At 43.7% G+C, this 15,430-nt stretch overlaps 1 protein-coding gene across 2 annotated transcripts in view; it reads right to left on the bottom strand.

Moving 5' to 3' along the window:
• Positions 1 to 12,194, bottom strand: part of LOC138449287 (zinc finger protein 282-like) — a 685,501-nt gene extending 673,307 nt beyond the window's left edge. For both annotated transcript variants that reach the window (XM_069604758.1, XM_069604759.1), the window contains exon 1: positions 11,958 to 12,194. In XM_069604758.1, coding sequence (XP_069460859.1) covers positions 11,958 to 11,999 — 42 coding nt within the window. In that variant the 5' untranslated portion in view covers positions 12,000 to 12,194. The remainder of the gene's footprint in view (positions 1 to 11,957) is intronic.
• Between the last annotated feature and the right edge of the window lie 3,236 nt (positions 12,195 to 15,430).

Below are 15,430 nucleotides of genomic sequence, written 5' to 3'. Positions count from 1 at the left end.
TGGGTAAAAAAATAAAATGTAACACCAACTCCTTCCTTTATTGGATGTCCAACATCCCTTCAAATAAATGGTGTCCAACAGCTCTACAAACTCACTTTGGCAGCGGTTCACCAAATCCCACAACATGTTGGGTGTGCAACACCCCTGGGCAGCACGTCGATAGGTCAAGCTCACTGCACCGGACACTACACTACTAGACTCACACAAACACACTGGTCGCCCACAGCTCAGCTGGCGGTTTGCTAGACCCCCATCCAAGCCCACATAACAAAACAAACACAGATACAGCCACACAACATACAGTAATAGAGCATACAAATGAACATGGCAGTTGGTTCTGTGAAGCCAAAATATTACACATAAAACATTTAAAATCACAATTGCTGTTGTACATATTATCTAAGACAGAGGCCAGGTCATTCACAAATCACACTATCCATAAAACCACCAAGCATCCCCAAAGTTTCCAAATACAGCCACCCCACACTAAAACAAATGAAACCTTGCTTGACCTCACATCACAACTGTAAATACATTTCCCCAACGAATAGTTAAATTTCTACAAGCCTCTCATCACAACTTATGAATACATTTGCCCAACAGAATAGTTAAATTCCTTCAAGCCTCTCAATCACAACAAAAATTGCCATGGTCTCACCAATCCGAATTATTTTGCTGTCCTGAAAACACTAAAAGGATGCATCAAAGGTCCCCAAACACAAAAGGTGCAACTATTGTCACAGGTTGAGAAACGAGCATCTATAATGGACCGATCTCATAATGGCCATAGCAGAAAGGACGGGACATCTCTGCATCAAAACTAGACAACTGGCATTTAGACGCAGCACTGACTTAGAGACCTCTCTTGTTTTCTTCCCATACAACAGGGAAACTCCAATGTGCTCCTGTCCTAGGCTCTGCAACGGCACCAGATAAAGGACCTCATTGTGAACTTGCAGCGTGGCCACGCTCTTCACCCGTTGGTCTGCAGTGCACCCTTCGCTGACGTTCTGGGACATCATCACTCTACCAGCAGGTACCACCGAGGAAAGAGCTCCTGAGCCCACAGGCGGCTTGGTGCTGCCCACAGTTCATTTGCCCCAGCAGCGACACCCAACTCCTGCAGTTCCTTCACCTCGCCACACAGACCTGATCCAAGCCACAGCAAGTGAACATCTGCTGTGCTGAAAACCTTGCTACAGTGCACTGCGCAGCTCTCCTTCCTTACAGTCGACCCGCTCACCGACATCTGGGCAGACAATGCTGATGTTGCTGGGCATACAATGCTGATGTTGCCCGTCGCAGGAACTGTAGGCCACTAATACCTGGTCCCCCTGCTTGCTTCTACCCGAATATGTTCTCCTGCCCCTTGCAGGGCTGTTGGTGCTCCTGCCCCTCGCAGGATCATCTTGGTGTCCCTGCCCCCTTGGAGGATCGTCTTGGCTGCTGCCTGCAGGCCCAGCCTCCTTGATCAGCCCCCCTGCTGACCCACCTTAAGCAGACCCGACTAAGTTCCTACCACTGCCACCAGGGTCCTTAATTAGTCCTTGACTAGAACTGGCAGTGAAACTTGACTACTGCTTGACGGGGAGAGGGGCTTCTCACTGGGTGGGGGGGCCGTAGGATGTCTCCTGTGCTTACTAAAGGTGTTTCCTCTTCTCTTCAGGTGTCTCCTCTACTTTTCTGCCTCCCCTTGAACAGTCACTTTAACACCTCCTGGTCCCCTGGGATCTCAGCCAGCTTGTCGCCAATGAAAAGATGGGTTCCTCAGTGAAAACACAGCGAGACCATGCTGGCGTAAGTAAATTATTTACCATAGCTCTCAACTCACCCGCTTTTGGCAGATCTCACCCGCCAAAAGCATCCACATACCTGCCAGCTCATTTGTTTCACCCGCCTAAATTGCTTCCCTGACCTGGCAAGACTATCTTGGTGTCTCATCTTTGTGCCGCGAGACTCTCTCGTACATTCATAAGAGGCGCAGTCTCACTAAATGAGCCATCGCAGCGGGAATTTTGAACTTTAAAAGGAGCCACTCTGGGCAGCAAGCACACATTCAGCAAACATAGCATTTGCCGGTGTCACTGCTAGTGTGCGGCCTGTCTGGAGCAGATCCTCCTATCTGCATTGCTTCCCACTGCTGACCTGAACACTGAAGGACCCTGCCCCAGCCCTGCTTTCAGACGAGATCACATGCTGGCTTGAGAGTAAAATACAAGTTTCAATGCAAACTAACATTTTTATGACAAATGTGATGCAAGTGTTTATTGTAGGTTTAGATTGCATAGTTAGAAGTCTTTTGGTACATGTTTTAAGTATAAACAACAAAGCCAGGAAATATCCACACAAATATAAAAAATAAATAAAGAGCGGCTCCCTTGGAAGAGCTCTCTGTCTGTTCTCATCTTGTCTGTGGTCATCGTGCCCTGGCCCTGCTGAAGTGATTCTCTGACCTTGCTGTGACCTGCAGGCAGGATGAGTGCAGTCAACTACCAATGACTCAACAGCTGGTGTGTATTTTTCTCTGCTGCAATTTCACATATCACACTCTCTCTGGCCTCCTTTTTGAAATGTAAAATTCTTTATACTGCATTTGCTATGTGTGTATGCATCATAAATGCCAGGTCAGCTATGTGGCTTGGCAGTTAGCAAATAAGCCTTTCTCTTTCTAAGGTGTCTGGCAGGAACTTTTGCTGCACATTTCTCTATATTGTGTGCTCTGGGGCCTCTTCATAGTTTTGTTCATGATAACCTTGGGATACCATTTCCCATGCGTAAAGGTAGTGTAAGGGACTGATGTTCTATTGTATAAATTTTCGCCATTAAACTTATGTCAAAATGCACTATGCAACACCTGCCACAGTGCTCCATTTCCCAGAAGGGAAGCTACACTGTGTTCTCTTTGGTATTCATGCATAGCCACTTCTTGGTTCTCGTCGGCCATGCAGAGTCTGATTAATCCATAGATCCCAAGTGCTGCTTGCACATGCTTACAATGTCCATCCCAGTTGATATAGTGGTAAAAATGCCCTTTGTCTGCGGCTTCAGCACCCTCCTAAACGGTCAGTTACTTTCTGTCGACTAGCTTGACGTGCGTCGACCTTTACGTGGATACATTGTGATAAACCAACTCTTTTCCTACGGTACCTTACTAGACAATTTATTTTAGTGTGTGTTAAATACTTGCATTAATTTGCATTCCCAGTTTGTAGTTTTCCATTCATGATGTGGAAATAAGGCAATAATTATATTGTTTTGGCTTAATGTGTTTCTATAAGTGTTTACATATTGCCAGTTTGCTTTATTATGCGATTTGTATATTGTGTTAAGTAATCACAGTAAAATAGTATTATTGTAGTCCTTGAAAGCAAAAATCTTAAATATGTATACCACGTAAATGTCAGAAAGAATGTGGTTAAGTGGCTAAATTGGAGAGTGGGTTAAAAGCCCAGCTTCACTGCTTAACTTAAGTGATCATGAGAACTTGAGATACTTCTGGCTCTAATTCTAAAGGCTTCAGTCGTTTGCACCAAAAGGCAGCATGTTACTTCTATTGGTGCAATGCAAACCCGTGCAGAAGGAATATGTTGGTAATTTATTATGATTTTTACTGCATTTACTCGGTACAATAGCTTCATGCAAAAGGGCCTAGTGTTGGAGCACCGTAGTTAGTTAATATTCATTAGGATTTTTGTGTACTGTTTCGTGATGTCGCTTACTGTGATGTCACTTCTGGTGTCCAACCCAGGCTCTCACCCTCCAAGCAGCTGTAAAAGGTTGAGAGCCATGTCTTTACTCAAGTTTTAGGTACAGGATCACAGGTATCAGTTAAGTACATTTAGGTAGAAGAGATACAAAGACATCCACTGGCACCCTCTCAGCTAGGCAGCTTGTTAGGACCTAGCAAGATCACGCCACGGCGTAGTCTCGCGAGATTTCCCAGGCGACCCGGTTAGAGCCGGCAGAGCGCGCAGAGACAGATTCTTAAGGCGCAAAGTCACGGAACAAGTCGTGCTCCCGGCACTCCTCCTGAAGGGAGATTCTAAGGACATTTAATGGACAATATTATTACCCGTTTTGTATTACTTATTGCCACAGTTTCTGGAGGTTTACAGAACCTCATTGAATTGCAATTGCTGAGTAATTCCACAGAAATAAAATTGTTTGAACTCACCAACTTATCCTCATCATTTTACAACATAATTGGCGACGAGGACGGGATTGGAACCCGCACATCAGTATGCAAGGAGCAACACTGCCCCCGCCTTTTCTGCAAATGCCAGGTAGGCCTGCAATCCCATGGCCACAACGGCATACACTGTTCACGACCGACCTGGAAGCACTAGGTGGTGCTGGGTACACTGCAGCAAGGCGCAGAGCTATGCTACTAAACGCGCTGGGTGTTGAAGGTCAGAGAGTGTTTGCAGGCCTTACGCCCGAAGCAGGAGTCAACGAAAACGATGATGCATATGAAGAAGCCGCCAGAAGGATAATTAAGCGCTTTGCCAGCAAAGAAAATACTGTGCAGCACAGAATCCGGTTCTAAAATCACACACAAGAGGCGTCAGAACCCGTGGACGACTATGGGACCAAGCTGCGAGAACTAGCTGCACTGTGCAACTTTGGCAATAATGCAGAAGGATTAATCTGCGACATGCTGACAGTCCACACCAACAGCAGAAAAATGCAGGACTAATTTATTTTGGAGAAAGAACTCCAACTGGAGAAGGCCATAGAGATTGCCAAAGCAGTTGAAGAAACCGCAGGGTGATGGAAAGAGTATGCAGGATGTTCCGGCCCGGCAGAAGTCCAAGCGATCCCCTACAGGTACAAGAAGGAGAAGCAAGTGACAGATGCAAGGGAAGGGAAGTGGGGTAAGAAGGAACCACTGACGTGCCACAGGTGCACCAGCACCAAACACTTAGCTAACGACAGAGAATGTTCGGCAAGAGAAAAACAATGCTCAGTGTGCAAGAGAATTGGACACTTTTCAGTGGTATGCAGGTATCGTAATAGAAATGTTACGAACATCAATGCGGAACACAACGCGAATGGAGAATCATCATCTGAAGAAGAAGGGAGACCCACAGTGCTAATGGTAAACAGCTCACGAGCCACGAGGGAGAAACCCCACTGTGCCATCAAAGTCAATGGCATGGAAATGAGAGTCATGGCGGACGCGTGCTCCGACTTGACCATACTACCCCTAAGCACATACAAAGAAATGATGAGCAACGAAACGGTTGAAGTTCTCAGCACACGCCACAAATCCACAGTTTTTGGAGGTGCGCCAGTACACCTATTAGGCAATATAAAAGGGAAGGTGGAGTTCAAAGGGAGAGAAACCACCATGAGAGTATACTTCACACAAGAAGGCTCAGCAGTTCTAGGATGGGATGATCAAGCCAAGCTCAATATCAAATTAGATCCCAGCACGGAAGATCAAGTGTTAACTGTCAATACAGGAGGAGCGCCGGTAGTCAAAGAAGACTTTCCAAAACTATTTTCGGAAGAGCTAGGGAAAATCAAGAACTTTGTTCACAAGATATTGCTCAAGGCAAATGATGTCCCCGTAAAGCATACAGTAAGGCATGTGCCAGCGACAGCAAGGGACATACTAAGATAGCAAGCTCAACAAAATGGTGTAGGAGGGTACCATTGAGGAGATAGAAGCCTCGGAGTGGCTGAGCCCGATCGTCCTCATCAAGAAGCAAAACTCACTAGATCTGAGGGTGTGCATAGACCTTTGCAGCCTCAACTTGGAAGTCATATCAGATAGCTACCCCCTCCCCAGCATAAATTAACTCATCCTCATGATGAAGGAAGCCAGAGTGTTTTCCAAGCTGGATATGAGGGATGCATATCATCAGATTCACCTGCACAAAGAATACAAGCCAGTCGCTGTGCTAAATTGCAATACAACCTGTAAGGTCTCCCCTCCTCTCGTATGGACTGATCATCATCTCATCTCACTAGACATTAATATCAATAACAAAGAACCTAAAAATTCCCCCATCGAACCAGCCTGTCCTACCAGGAATAAGCGAAACATTACTGTCAAAGCCTTAATACCTTTGGTACTTCCCATTCTCAATGCACTTCCGCCACGGCCGACCTGAACTCTCTAGTCAACACCTATTACGAGTCCATGGCCATAGCCATTGACACCATCGCTCCACTGAAACTGTGCAAAGGTAAACCCAGAGCACACCTGAACCCTTGGTACACCCCCGAGCTCAAACTATTGAGGAAAAAGAAAGCCAAATTAGAGACACTATGGAAAACGACACCTTCCACTGAAAACAAAACGAATCTCACTACCATTACTTCCCTATACAAAAGTGAGATAATACGGGCGAAAAAAGAAACCTACAACATAAGGATAAACCAAGCAGGCTCCAGACCAGAGAACTATTTAACATTCTAAAGGAACTGGAAAACCCTAATCCACCAGTAGATACCTGTGTCAAGGACAAACCCTGATGCACCAGCATCCATAATGCCCTTGCTAACAAAATCACAGGGCTCCAAACTAAAATAGAGTCCAAACGACAGCAACTTAACTGTAGCAAGTCTACCAGCCCTAGCACACCACCCACCTTGGATACTAACTCAGGCTTTACATTCAAAAAGGTAAGTACAAAACATTATAGCTTCTCTGAAACCTTCCAACTGCAAAGGTGATAGCTGCCCAGCCCAGACCATAAAAGATGCAGCTGGAGATCTATCCCCTTTCATTACTAAACGTATAAATCTTTCATTCTCTACCAATTCAGTCCCTAGGAATTTGAAACAATAGTGGATTCTCCCACTTCTAAAAAACAAACACTAGACCCGGCTATTCCCACCAATTACAGACCCATCACCACGGTTCCATTCCTGTTAAAAATCCTAGATAGATTTGCATATCTGCAAATTCAAGATTATATAGAGACTAACCAACTATTAGGAATTCGTCAATCTAGCTTCAGACCTCTACATGGAACAGAAACGGCCCTCGTTAACCTCAAAAGCCAGATTGACGAACTCAAAGATAAAGGTAATGCTGCCATCTTACTCCTCTTAGAATTATCAGCAGCATTTGACTTGGTTGACCATGGAATCCTATGTAACCACCTATCATCAGCAGCGCACTTCTTCACTGCTGTCATTTGGATACAATCCTTCCTCACCAATAGAACCATGAGGGTCTTCTCACCTGCAGCAGCAGCTGATCCTATCCCCATCACATGCGGTGTCCCACAAGGCTCCTGCATTTCACCCACTTTGTATAACATATTTACAAAGCCACTATTCGACAAACTGGACCATCTGGGTGTCACCTCCACCAATTATGCAGATGACACCCAGACACTCCTGACCTTATCAGGTAACTACAATGCCGACGTTACCCAGATCAACAAAATCTTCTCCATCATTCAGGCATGGATGGCCACACATGGCCTCTGTCTGAATGACGAGAAAACCGAGCTCCTCCTAGTCGGCTCCCCCAACAACCTGCAGAAACTCAGCCCAAAATACAATAGCATCATCATCGATGGAAATCCTATTCCCATTGCTAAAAGTGTAAAAACACTAGGTTTCTATTTTGATGCTAATACCAACCTCTCTAAACAAATCAACATGACTGCCTCAGCCACTGCCTACACAGGTAAACTGATCAGAGCCAGCAGACCCTTCCTGTCCTCCAACAGTTGCCTCATACTGGCTAGGGCCCTCATACAGTCCAAATTGGACTACTGCAATAGTCTTTACCTAGGTGCAAACCACTCCATAATGAATAAACTTCAGTTACTCCAAAATAATGCCCTTCGAGCAGCATTAAACATTCCCAGGCGAGAGCACATCTCTACCATTATAAAATCATGCAATTGGCTTTCCATCCAACAAAAAATTGACCTAAAAACCATCTGTCTCACATACAAAGCCCTGAACCACCAAGCCCCCCCTTATCTCACCAACAAATTTACCTTGAAATCTGCTACCAGAACTACAAGATCCACCAACACCCTTTGCCTCCCGGTGCCCAGATTCACCTTAAAAAGAGCCGGAGGATCTAGCTTCATGGTCCTTGCCTCCCAACTGTGGAACACCCTACCACTGAATATTAAATCCATCTCTACCTTTCAATCATTCAGAAAACACGTCATCTCATGGCTACTGAATAAAAAACTACCATCCTTTTCCCTCCATAGCCATCTTCCGAGGGACATTTTTGCCGTTGTAGTCAAACATAGTGCACAACCTATAAAAAGTAAAATGTGGATACTCTAAATGTAAATGTGTGATGTATAACCTGCTAAATGTATAAAATGTACTCTGCAGCCGCTTACTTAAGTGCCCTCTTACCTCCGGGGCTGGAGCGCTATATAAATAAAATAAACAAACAAACTCACAGCGTTCATCACCCCGTTTGGTACATATCAATTCACTAAGATGCCTTTCGGTATGCCGTCTGCATCTTCGGCGTTTCAGCGCATTATGCACTTACTTCTACGAGACATAGGCAATGTGTCCTACTTTCAGGACGACATTCTAGTCTATGCCGCGGATGAACACACGCATGATGCCACATTCAAAAGAGTCCTCTCTAAATTACAGGATGCTGTGGTCAAGTTGAGATATGAAAAGTGCGTCCTAAGGGCACAAGAGATTGAATACTTAGGGTACAAGATATCCTCCCAGGGTATAAGCCCCAACCAAAACCTGGTGCAAGCCATCATCAAAGCTCGGCAGCCAGTAAATAAAGAGGAAGTAAGGTTGTTTCTGGAACTCGCAGAATATTATGCCAAATTCATCCCCAATTTTTCAGAGATCACAACGCCGCTGAGAAACCTACTGAAAAAATGTGCAGAGTTCACATGGCTGGAGGCCCAGAAGGAAGCAGCAGAGAATATAGAAGGATGGATAGTGGAAGCACTGTGCCTTCAGCCGTTCAATCCGGTATGGGCTACAGTCATTACCATGGATGCCAATGCGTGCAGGCTAGATGCCGTACTCACCCAGAAGAAAGGGGACACCGAACACGTTTGCCTCTAAAGCCCTGTCCACAGCTGAGAAGTATTACTCCACGGTAGAAAAGGAACTGCTAGCCTGAGCATGGGCGGTGGAGCATTTCAGGACTTATGTGTGGGGCACCAAGTTCAATTTAGTTACTGAGCATAAACCTCTCATTCATATGTTCAGTCCAGGTAGGACTAAATCATTGACACCCCGGTTGGCACACATTGTGGCAAAACTTCAAGAATACACGTTTGAAATCACCCACATAGCCGAGTGGAAAAATGCCCAGGCGGACTGCATGTCAAGGTTACCGGGGATCAAAGAGAAAGCCACCACGTTCCTGCAAGATTGATGCATTGTAGCATCAATACAAGACCTCAAAGGCCCAGAATTTCTGAAGTTAAATGAAGGACATTGGAACGAAGAGCACAGTAAAGACCCCACTATGGTGAGACTTAGAGAGTGGGTTCGGAAAGGATGGTCTGAAGAAAGGGCCGTACAGGAAGGCATGAGGCCGTATTGGGAAGTGGCGGAAGAAATTTCAGAGGTTGAAGGTTTACTCATGAAAGGAGATCAAGTAATACCGCCAGTGGGTAGGAAACACCATGACACAGCGAAAAGTAAGAGAGGTGTACCGGTGGCCTGCCATGGACCAGGAAATACGCTTCATGATTGAGAGATGCCATGAGTGTCTCAACAGTGACAAATGCTTGAAGACCAGGCAAGCACTGATGATTCCCACAGAGATCCCACAAGCAGTGTGGCACAAGGTGGGGTTTGATTTCATAGGACGATTGGAAGCAATGGCTCCCGAGCTTCGGTATGGCATAGTACTGTAGACTACCTGTCGAAATGAGTAGAAACAGAATGTGTCCCTAACATCACCACAGCCACAGTCATAGAGGTCTTCACATCCATTTTTCAGAGGGAAGATCTCTCCAAAGGGTTAGTCACAGACACTAGAGTATAGCTTGCGTCACAGGAAATTGAGTCATTCTTGCAAAAATGTAACATAAAACAAAGAAAAGGCCACACTGTACTACCCCCAAGCGAACGGACTCGTGGAGAGAGCCAATAGGTTAATCAAAGGAGCCATCCAGTTAGCAACCGCTTTGGGAATGGATCCGCTCAAAACAGTCAAGGAAACAGTGGCGGCCCACAGATTAACCCCCAACGGCGTCACCCAAGTGTCGCCGTTTCGCATGCTGAGGGGGAGGAGAGCAGCATCCACATTGCAACCACAATGTTTGGCCAGAGTAAGAGAAGATGATGAAGTAGACATGGCGGAAGTAGTGTGGAGGTTGGAAAGCAGTAAAGCATTCATGAAGAGACAGAGAGATCAGAGAAGAACGACCCAAAGCCGCTAAGTCAAGGAAGGCGATTGGATCAAAATACATCTACCGAGCAAGGACCAAATGACAGGTTCCAAATTCAGCCAACCAATAAAGGTTATCCATACAGGAACTAATAATGTTCACATAGACGATGGCTGCACATGGAACATGGAGCGTGTGGCAATGTTTGAAAAGCAGCATGAAGAGGAGAGATCCCAAGAGGAACTCACCCCGGATAAAAGCCCCGACAGACATGCAGCAAGCGAGCGAGAATAACTACAAATTACCAAGAGAGAAATCGCAGAGGGAGTGGAACCATCCAAAGAAGTGAGTGAAGCTCAGGACACAGGTGGTAGGAAGGAAGATCGTCCGAGAAGAGAGCACAGAAGACCGGTGAAGTATTATGACTTTGTAATGGAGTGAACTTTGCTGTGTCATCAAAGGGAGGTGTGTTAGGACCTTGCGAGATCACGCCATGGCGCATTCTCGCGAGATTTCCAGCACGACCCGGCAGAGCATGCAGAGACGGATTCTTTTTTTTTTTTTAATCATACATTTTTATTGACATTTTCAATAACAGCAACATCGATGGTAAACGAAAACAAAAGAAACCCCCCTCCCCTTTCCAAACACCCCCCTCCCGATCCAACAGGTCCCCTATGTTAACTCTGAATATATGAACTGCACACAACGTCCTTTCTCCTGAAGTCTTCTGGCCAGCGAGCCAGGTCGAAACTAGAATGCAGGATCCTACGCTGGCAACGCCTTAGCCTCACTGTGAGTAAGTGTCCCACCTCATCACAAATCAGATTCGTCCTGAGGGCTTATAATGCCCAATAATTCCATAGCTTTGGGAAACCAGGCCCGACGGGCTCCCGCTTTTAGGTATGTTAGCAAGTTTGCCCAGTTCAACTTAAATCGCATGTGTCAGAGACGGATTCTGAAGGTGCCAAGCCACGGAGCAAGTCGTGCTCCTGGCGCTCCTCCAGAAGGGAGATACGAAGGACATTTAATGGACAATATTTTTACCTGTTTTGCGTCACTTATTGCCATAGTTTCTGGATGTTTACAGAACCTCATTGAATTGCAATTGCTGAGTAATTGCACAGCAACAAAGTTGTTTGAACTCACCGACTTATCCTCATCATTTACAACACAGCTCCCTTTCAACTGACAATCAGGAAAGCTCAAACACACTCAACATTTCAGAGACAGACATTCCAAAGCACACGAGCTCACAGACACAGCGACAGAAGAGAAAGCATGTTGCAACAGTTAACTATTCGGAATAGAGCCAGGTTTGTTAATTGTATTTCTTTTTAAATCATTAAAAGGGGATCCATATTTAACGGTTCTCTTCAGGAACAAATCAGATGGTGTTCTATCAACCCGAGGGGCTTCATCTGCCATTTGCACGAGAAAAGCAGCTCTCACTTATGATTCAGTAAAAACTAAAGTAGGTGCAGAACTGAGAACTGGCTCAGTCCCTTGATCATCCACTAAGACTTTGCTGTCTATTGTCAAATCATTACATACACATTTAAAATGATTACACCAGACCTCTGATGGAATATCGATTGGTATCATGTTCTTATCACTGCTAATTAGACCATTACTCACCTGGACTGTACTAGGTTTGGTTCTTTCTCTTCTGCTTTTCATTGTAAATCTGTTAACGTTTGATCTGTACTAGGTGAAGGGCAACAGACAAGAGGCAAAGACAAATCCGTTATGAAACCTAACAATAATGTTAAACTGACAAACGTTAGGCAATTGCGGTTTTAACTGTCTGTGGAAATAGATTCAGATTGAAGTGGATATGCAAAGTATTCTGCGCAAAGGAGACACACTACTCTTGAAGACCTGCTTCGTCAGTGAGGAAATGCCAACTGACATGCTCACTAGGTGGACACTACATTTCTACACAAGTTCCTTGACTACTATGTGCCCCTCACACGGTGGAATGCCCTCCACGGACTTTAATTTCAATATCAAGAACAAATTATGACATGCACTATTTCCCTTCTTTGCATTAACCCAAGCGCAAAAATGTAATTTAAAAAAACAAGAAAGATATTTACGTTAAACCTGTGTTGTCTGCGCATGCGCGAAAAGGAGTTTCTTATTCCGGGATCGCCCAGCCGATTACACCTCCTACTTCCGGTTAAAGGGGGGGGCGGCTTGTTCCTGTTTTTCGAAAACACTGTCTTTCAGAACCAGAAACGAGAACGTCGAGTTCTTGTACTTTCTAGTACCACAACCGCACGTTTAAATTGAACCGTGGAGGCTGTGTACTGTGTGCCTGTTAATGCTGGTTTACACCGTGTCTCCGCTATTTTTGCAATTGTGGCTTGTGTGTACGGACCTTAGCTCATCTGCGTTTTCTTTCGTTTGTAAAAAAAAAAAAAAAAAAACTAGGGATTTGCCGTTTTGTTTTTTTTTGTCAAATATTGGAAAATGCAAATGTAATATAACCCTTTTTTGTGAGCGTGAGTGGGTAAGATAATTGAAACATGCATATTCAATTCTGCTTGCCAAAAAAAGATATTTAAAGTATTTACAGAGAATCGGTTTCTTTCGAACCACCCTATTTTGTGAGAACTATTTCGTTTAGGATGAATCTCTTGTTTTGCTATTGAAATGTTAGCTAAACACGTGCATGTTTGCTAAGTAGCTGGATATACACCATGGCATTTTGTGTGCATGTAAAGATTACATAGTTAAGTTTATCAATGAGATTTAAAAAAACCTACGAAAATAAACCAATCGTTTCGCAAGTGTATGAAAATTACGTGGCGCCACTAAATCGAACATTTGTGTTCATGTTATCTACTGTAATTCAATTGTATGTTGCTGGCAGGAACAATTGTTCAATAAAAAAGAAAAATGCATACAAATGAATGGCAACAAGTACATTCGTATGGAAAAAAACATTTCAGTAAAACACATTTATTACGAGGAAATCCTGTATGGCCACTTATATCAACATGTTTATTTGTGACTATAACTTAAAGGCATTTTAATCTTAAGTCTTTTGTTCAAATGAACAACCTTCTTTTTTAAAAAAAAAAAATATATATACTTTTTATTTATTTTTTTTTTTTACCATGCTGTGCCTATTCAGCAAAACACCATATGGCAAATGCTTTCTTCCTTTCTAACAAACAAGACGTATGTCAGGGCCTTTCAAAATTCAGAGGACCATGCACGACCTTCAGCTGTGCTGGGGTTTGAGTCTTTGCCTCCCAAAATATTTTTTCATTCTGTTTGGGCTGGCCATTTCTAGAATCTAAAATCCGGAAGGGTAACCATGCCGAAAACAAGGACATTGTTGATTTCTTGCGGTTTTGGCAAGTGCTTTGCCCTCCCATTTGAGTCTTATCATTGCCACCTTATCTTGTGTGAGGGGTGGAGGGGTGCTTGGAGTATGTATACAAATGTTGGAAGAATAAATATCTTGATTGCATTTACTCTACACGTGATTGTTGATGGACGACAATATAGGCAATTTAATATATATTGAGTGGTTAGAAAGAACCTTGTGCACCTTTTACGACCCGAATTATGTTGCATCATGTTGAGTCCTAAATATGTTACACAGTTGAAAGCACTACTACTGTTATTCTCCATATCAGTTTGGTATTTACATATATATTTTGACTGCACTAAATTCTGAGGCTAACAATCTTGTCTGAGGTTATCATAAGCTAGTGTTTTAAGTGGTCGACTGAGTGCAGGAAAGTTGGGAGGGATTTACAAATGACTCCACATACAAGGTAAAAAGCAGCAGCAAATGGAGAACGCCCTTTTCGGTACCTCTATTGAAAAGGAGTCTGTTAGCAGTGTCACTGAGCAGCTTAGTTTTTGATTGAAAAAAAGTCATTTCCAAGCAGAAATATAGTTTGATAAGTCCAGGTGTTGTAGTAGGCCCCAGATATATATGAAAATCCATCCTATTTTTGACATTTTAGGTGAAAGTTATTTTTTCAAACCTTTTAAAACCCACCATCACTTTCTTGGTGTTGAGAGAAATATACACACCCAACTTACCCAGCCATGCCTTACGCACGTCGTGGCAATGCATGGACAGCTTACAGCCTGTGCTGTTTTCTAGGTCTTTCTCTATGCTAGTGCAATGGTACTCACGTTGCCTCAGGGTTTACAAGATCAGCAATAAAGGGGGACTGTTGTCTGAGCAAGCATTTTTGGAAAAATTTTGCAGTCCAAGCTGAGGAGAGGTAAAGAGTGTTATGAAGTGAAAAATTGTTCATAACCTGTGTGGGCATCTTGATTATTTATTTCTACTTAAGTGGTGTTACCTTCTTTCAAGCATATCCCTTTAGTTCCGTTTTTACGTTTGTTGGTACAATCTTAAACACGCAAAGTGACCCACCCTCTAAAGAGTGATTTAAAGGCACAATTTTTAAGGGTCTGCTCAATCTTTACTATTTCTCAGAATGCTAGAATGTTACTGTGCATGCATGAGGTTTGTAAAACTTGGGAATTTTAGAATCTTGCTATCTAGCTTGGACTTCTGCACATGGCAAAATTTATTATTTTGGTTATACTGACTGTGCACTTTAGAATAATGCTCATGTACTGGGATTTTAAGACTGCCAGGCAAAAAACTATTAAAAAAAAAGCCAGTTCAAACAGTTTGGTGCTAATGATGTCTATTATGCATCCTCAGCACTTTTTTTCTCTGCAAAGCAATGGGTGTGCCAAACACGTTCTTGATGCATTGAAGAATACATTAATTTAGTGCTAATGCGATATTCCTTCTGCTGCCAAAATATATCATGGGGTAATTATAACAGGACTCTGGCCCGTGCAACTTCTTCCTAGCAATAAATCATGCTACCTAATGCATACCCATGTAAAGATTTGTAATGTTTAATGCATCAAACCACTTGTGGCGACTGACATATAGACATGGTTATTTTGTGCTTTCTTTAAGCTTTACTCAGTAATCCTGTATATTCTCTGGCCAAAACAATGTTTCCTATATATACTAACAAGAAGCATGCTCCCAGATGCGCACTGTATTGAGAAGAAATGTATTACTCAAAACTAGTTGGGAAGCAGCAGGGCGC

The sequence above is a fragment of the Ambystoma mexicanum genome, chromosome 1p (genome assembly GCF_040938575.1).
Source record: "Ambystoma mexicanum isolate Mex_15411 chromosome 1p, UKY_AmexF1_1, whole genome shotgun sequence".
NCBI lineage: Eukaryota > Metazoa > Chordata > Amphibia > Caudata > Ambystomatidae > Ambystoma > Ambystoma mexicanum.
The sequence above is the reverse complement of the archived record's forward strand: the minus strand, read 5'-3'. Positions and strand labels throughout refer to the sequence as shown.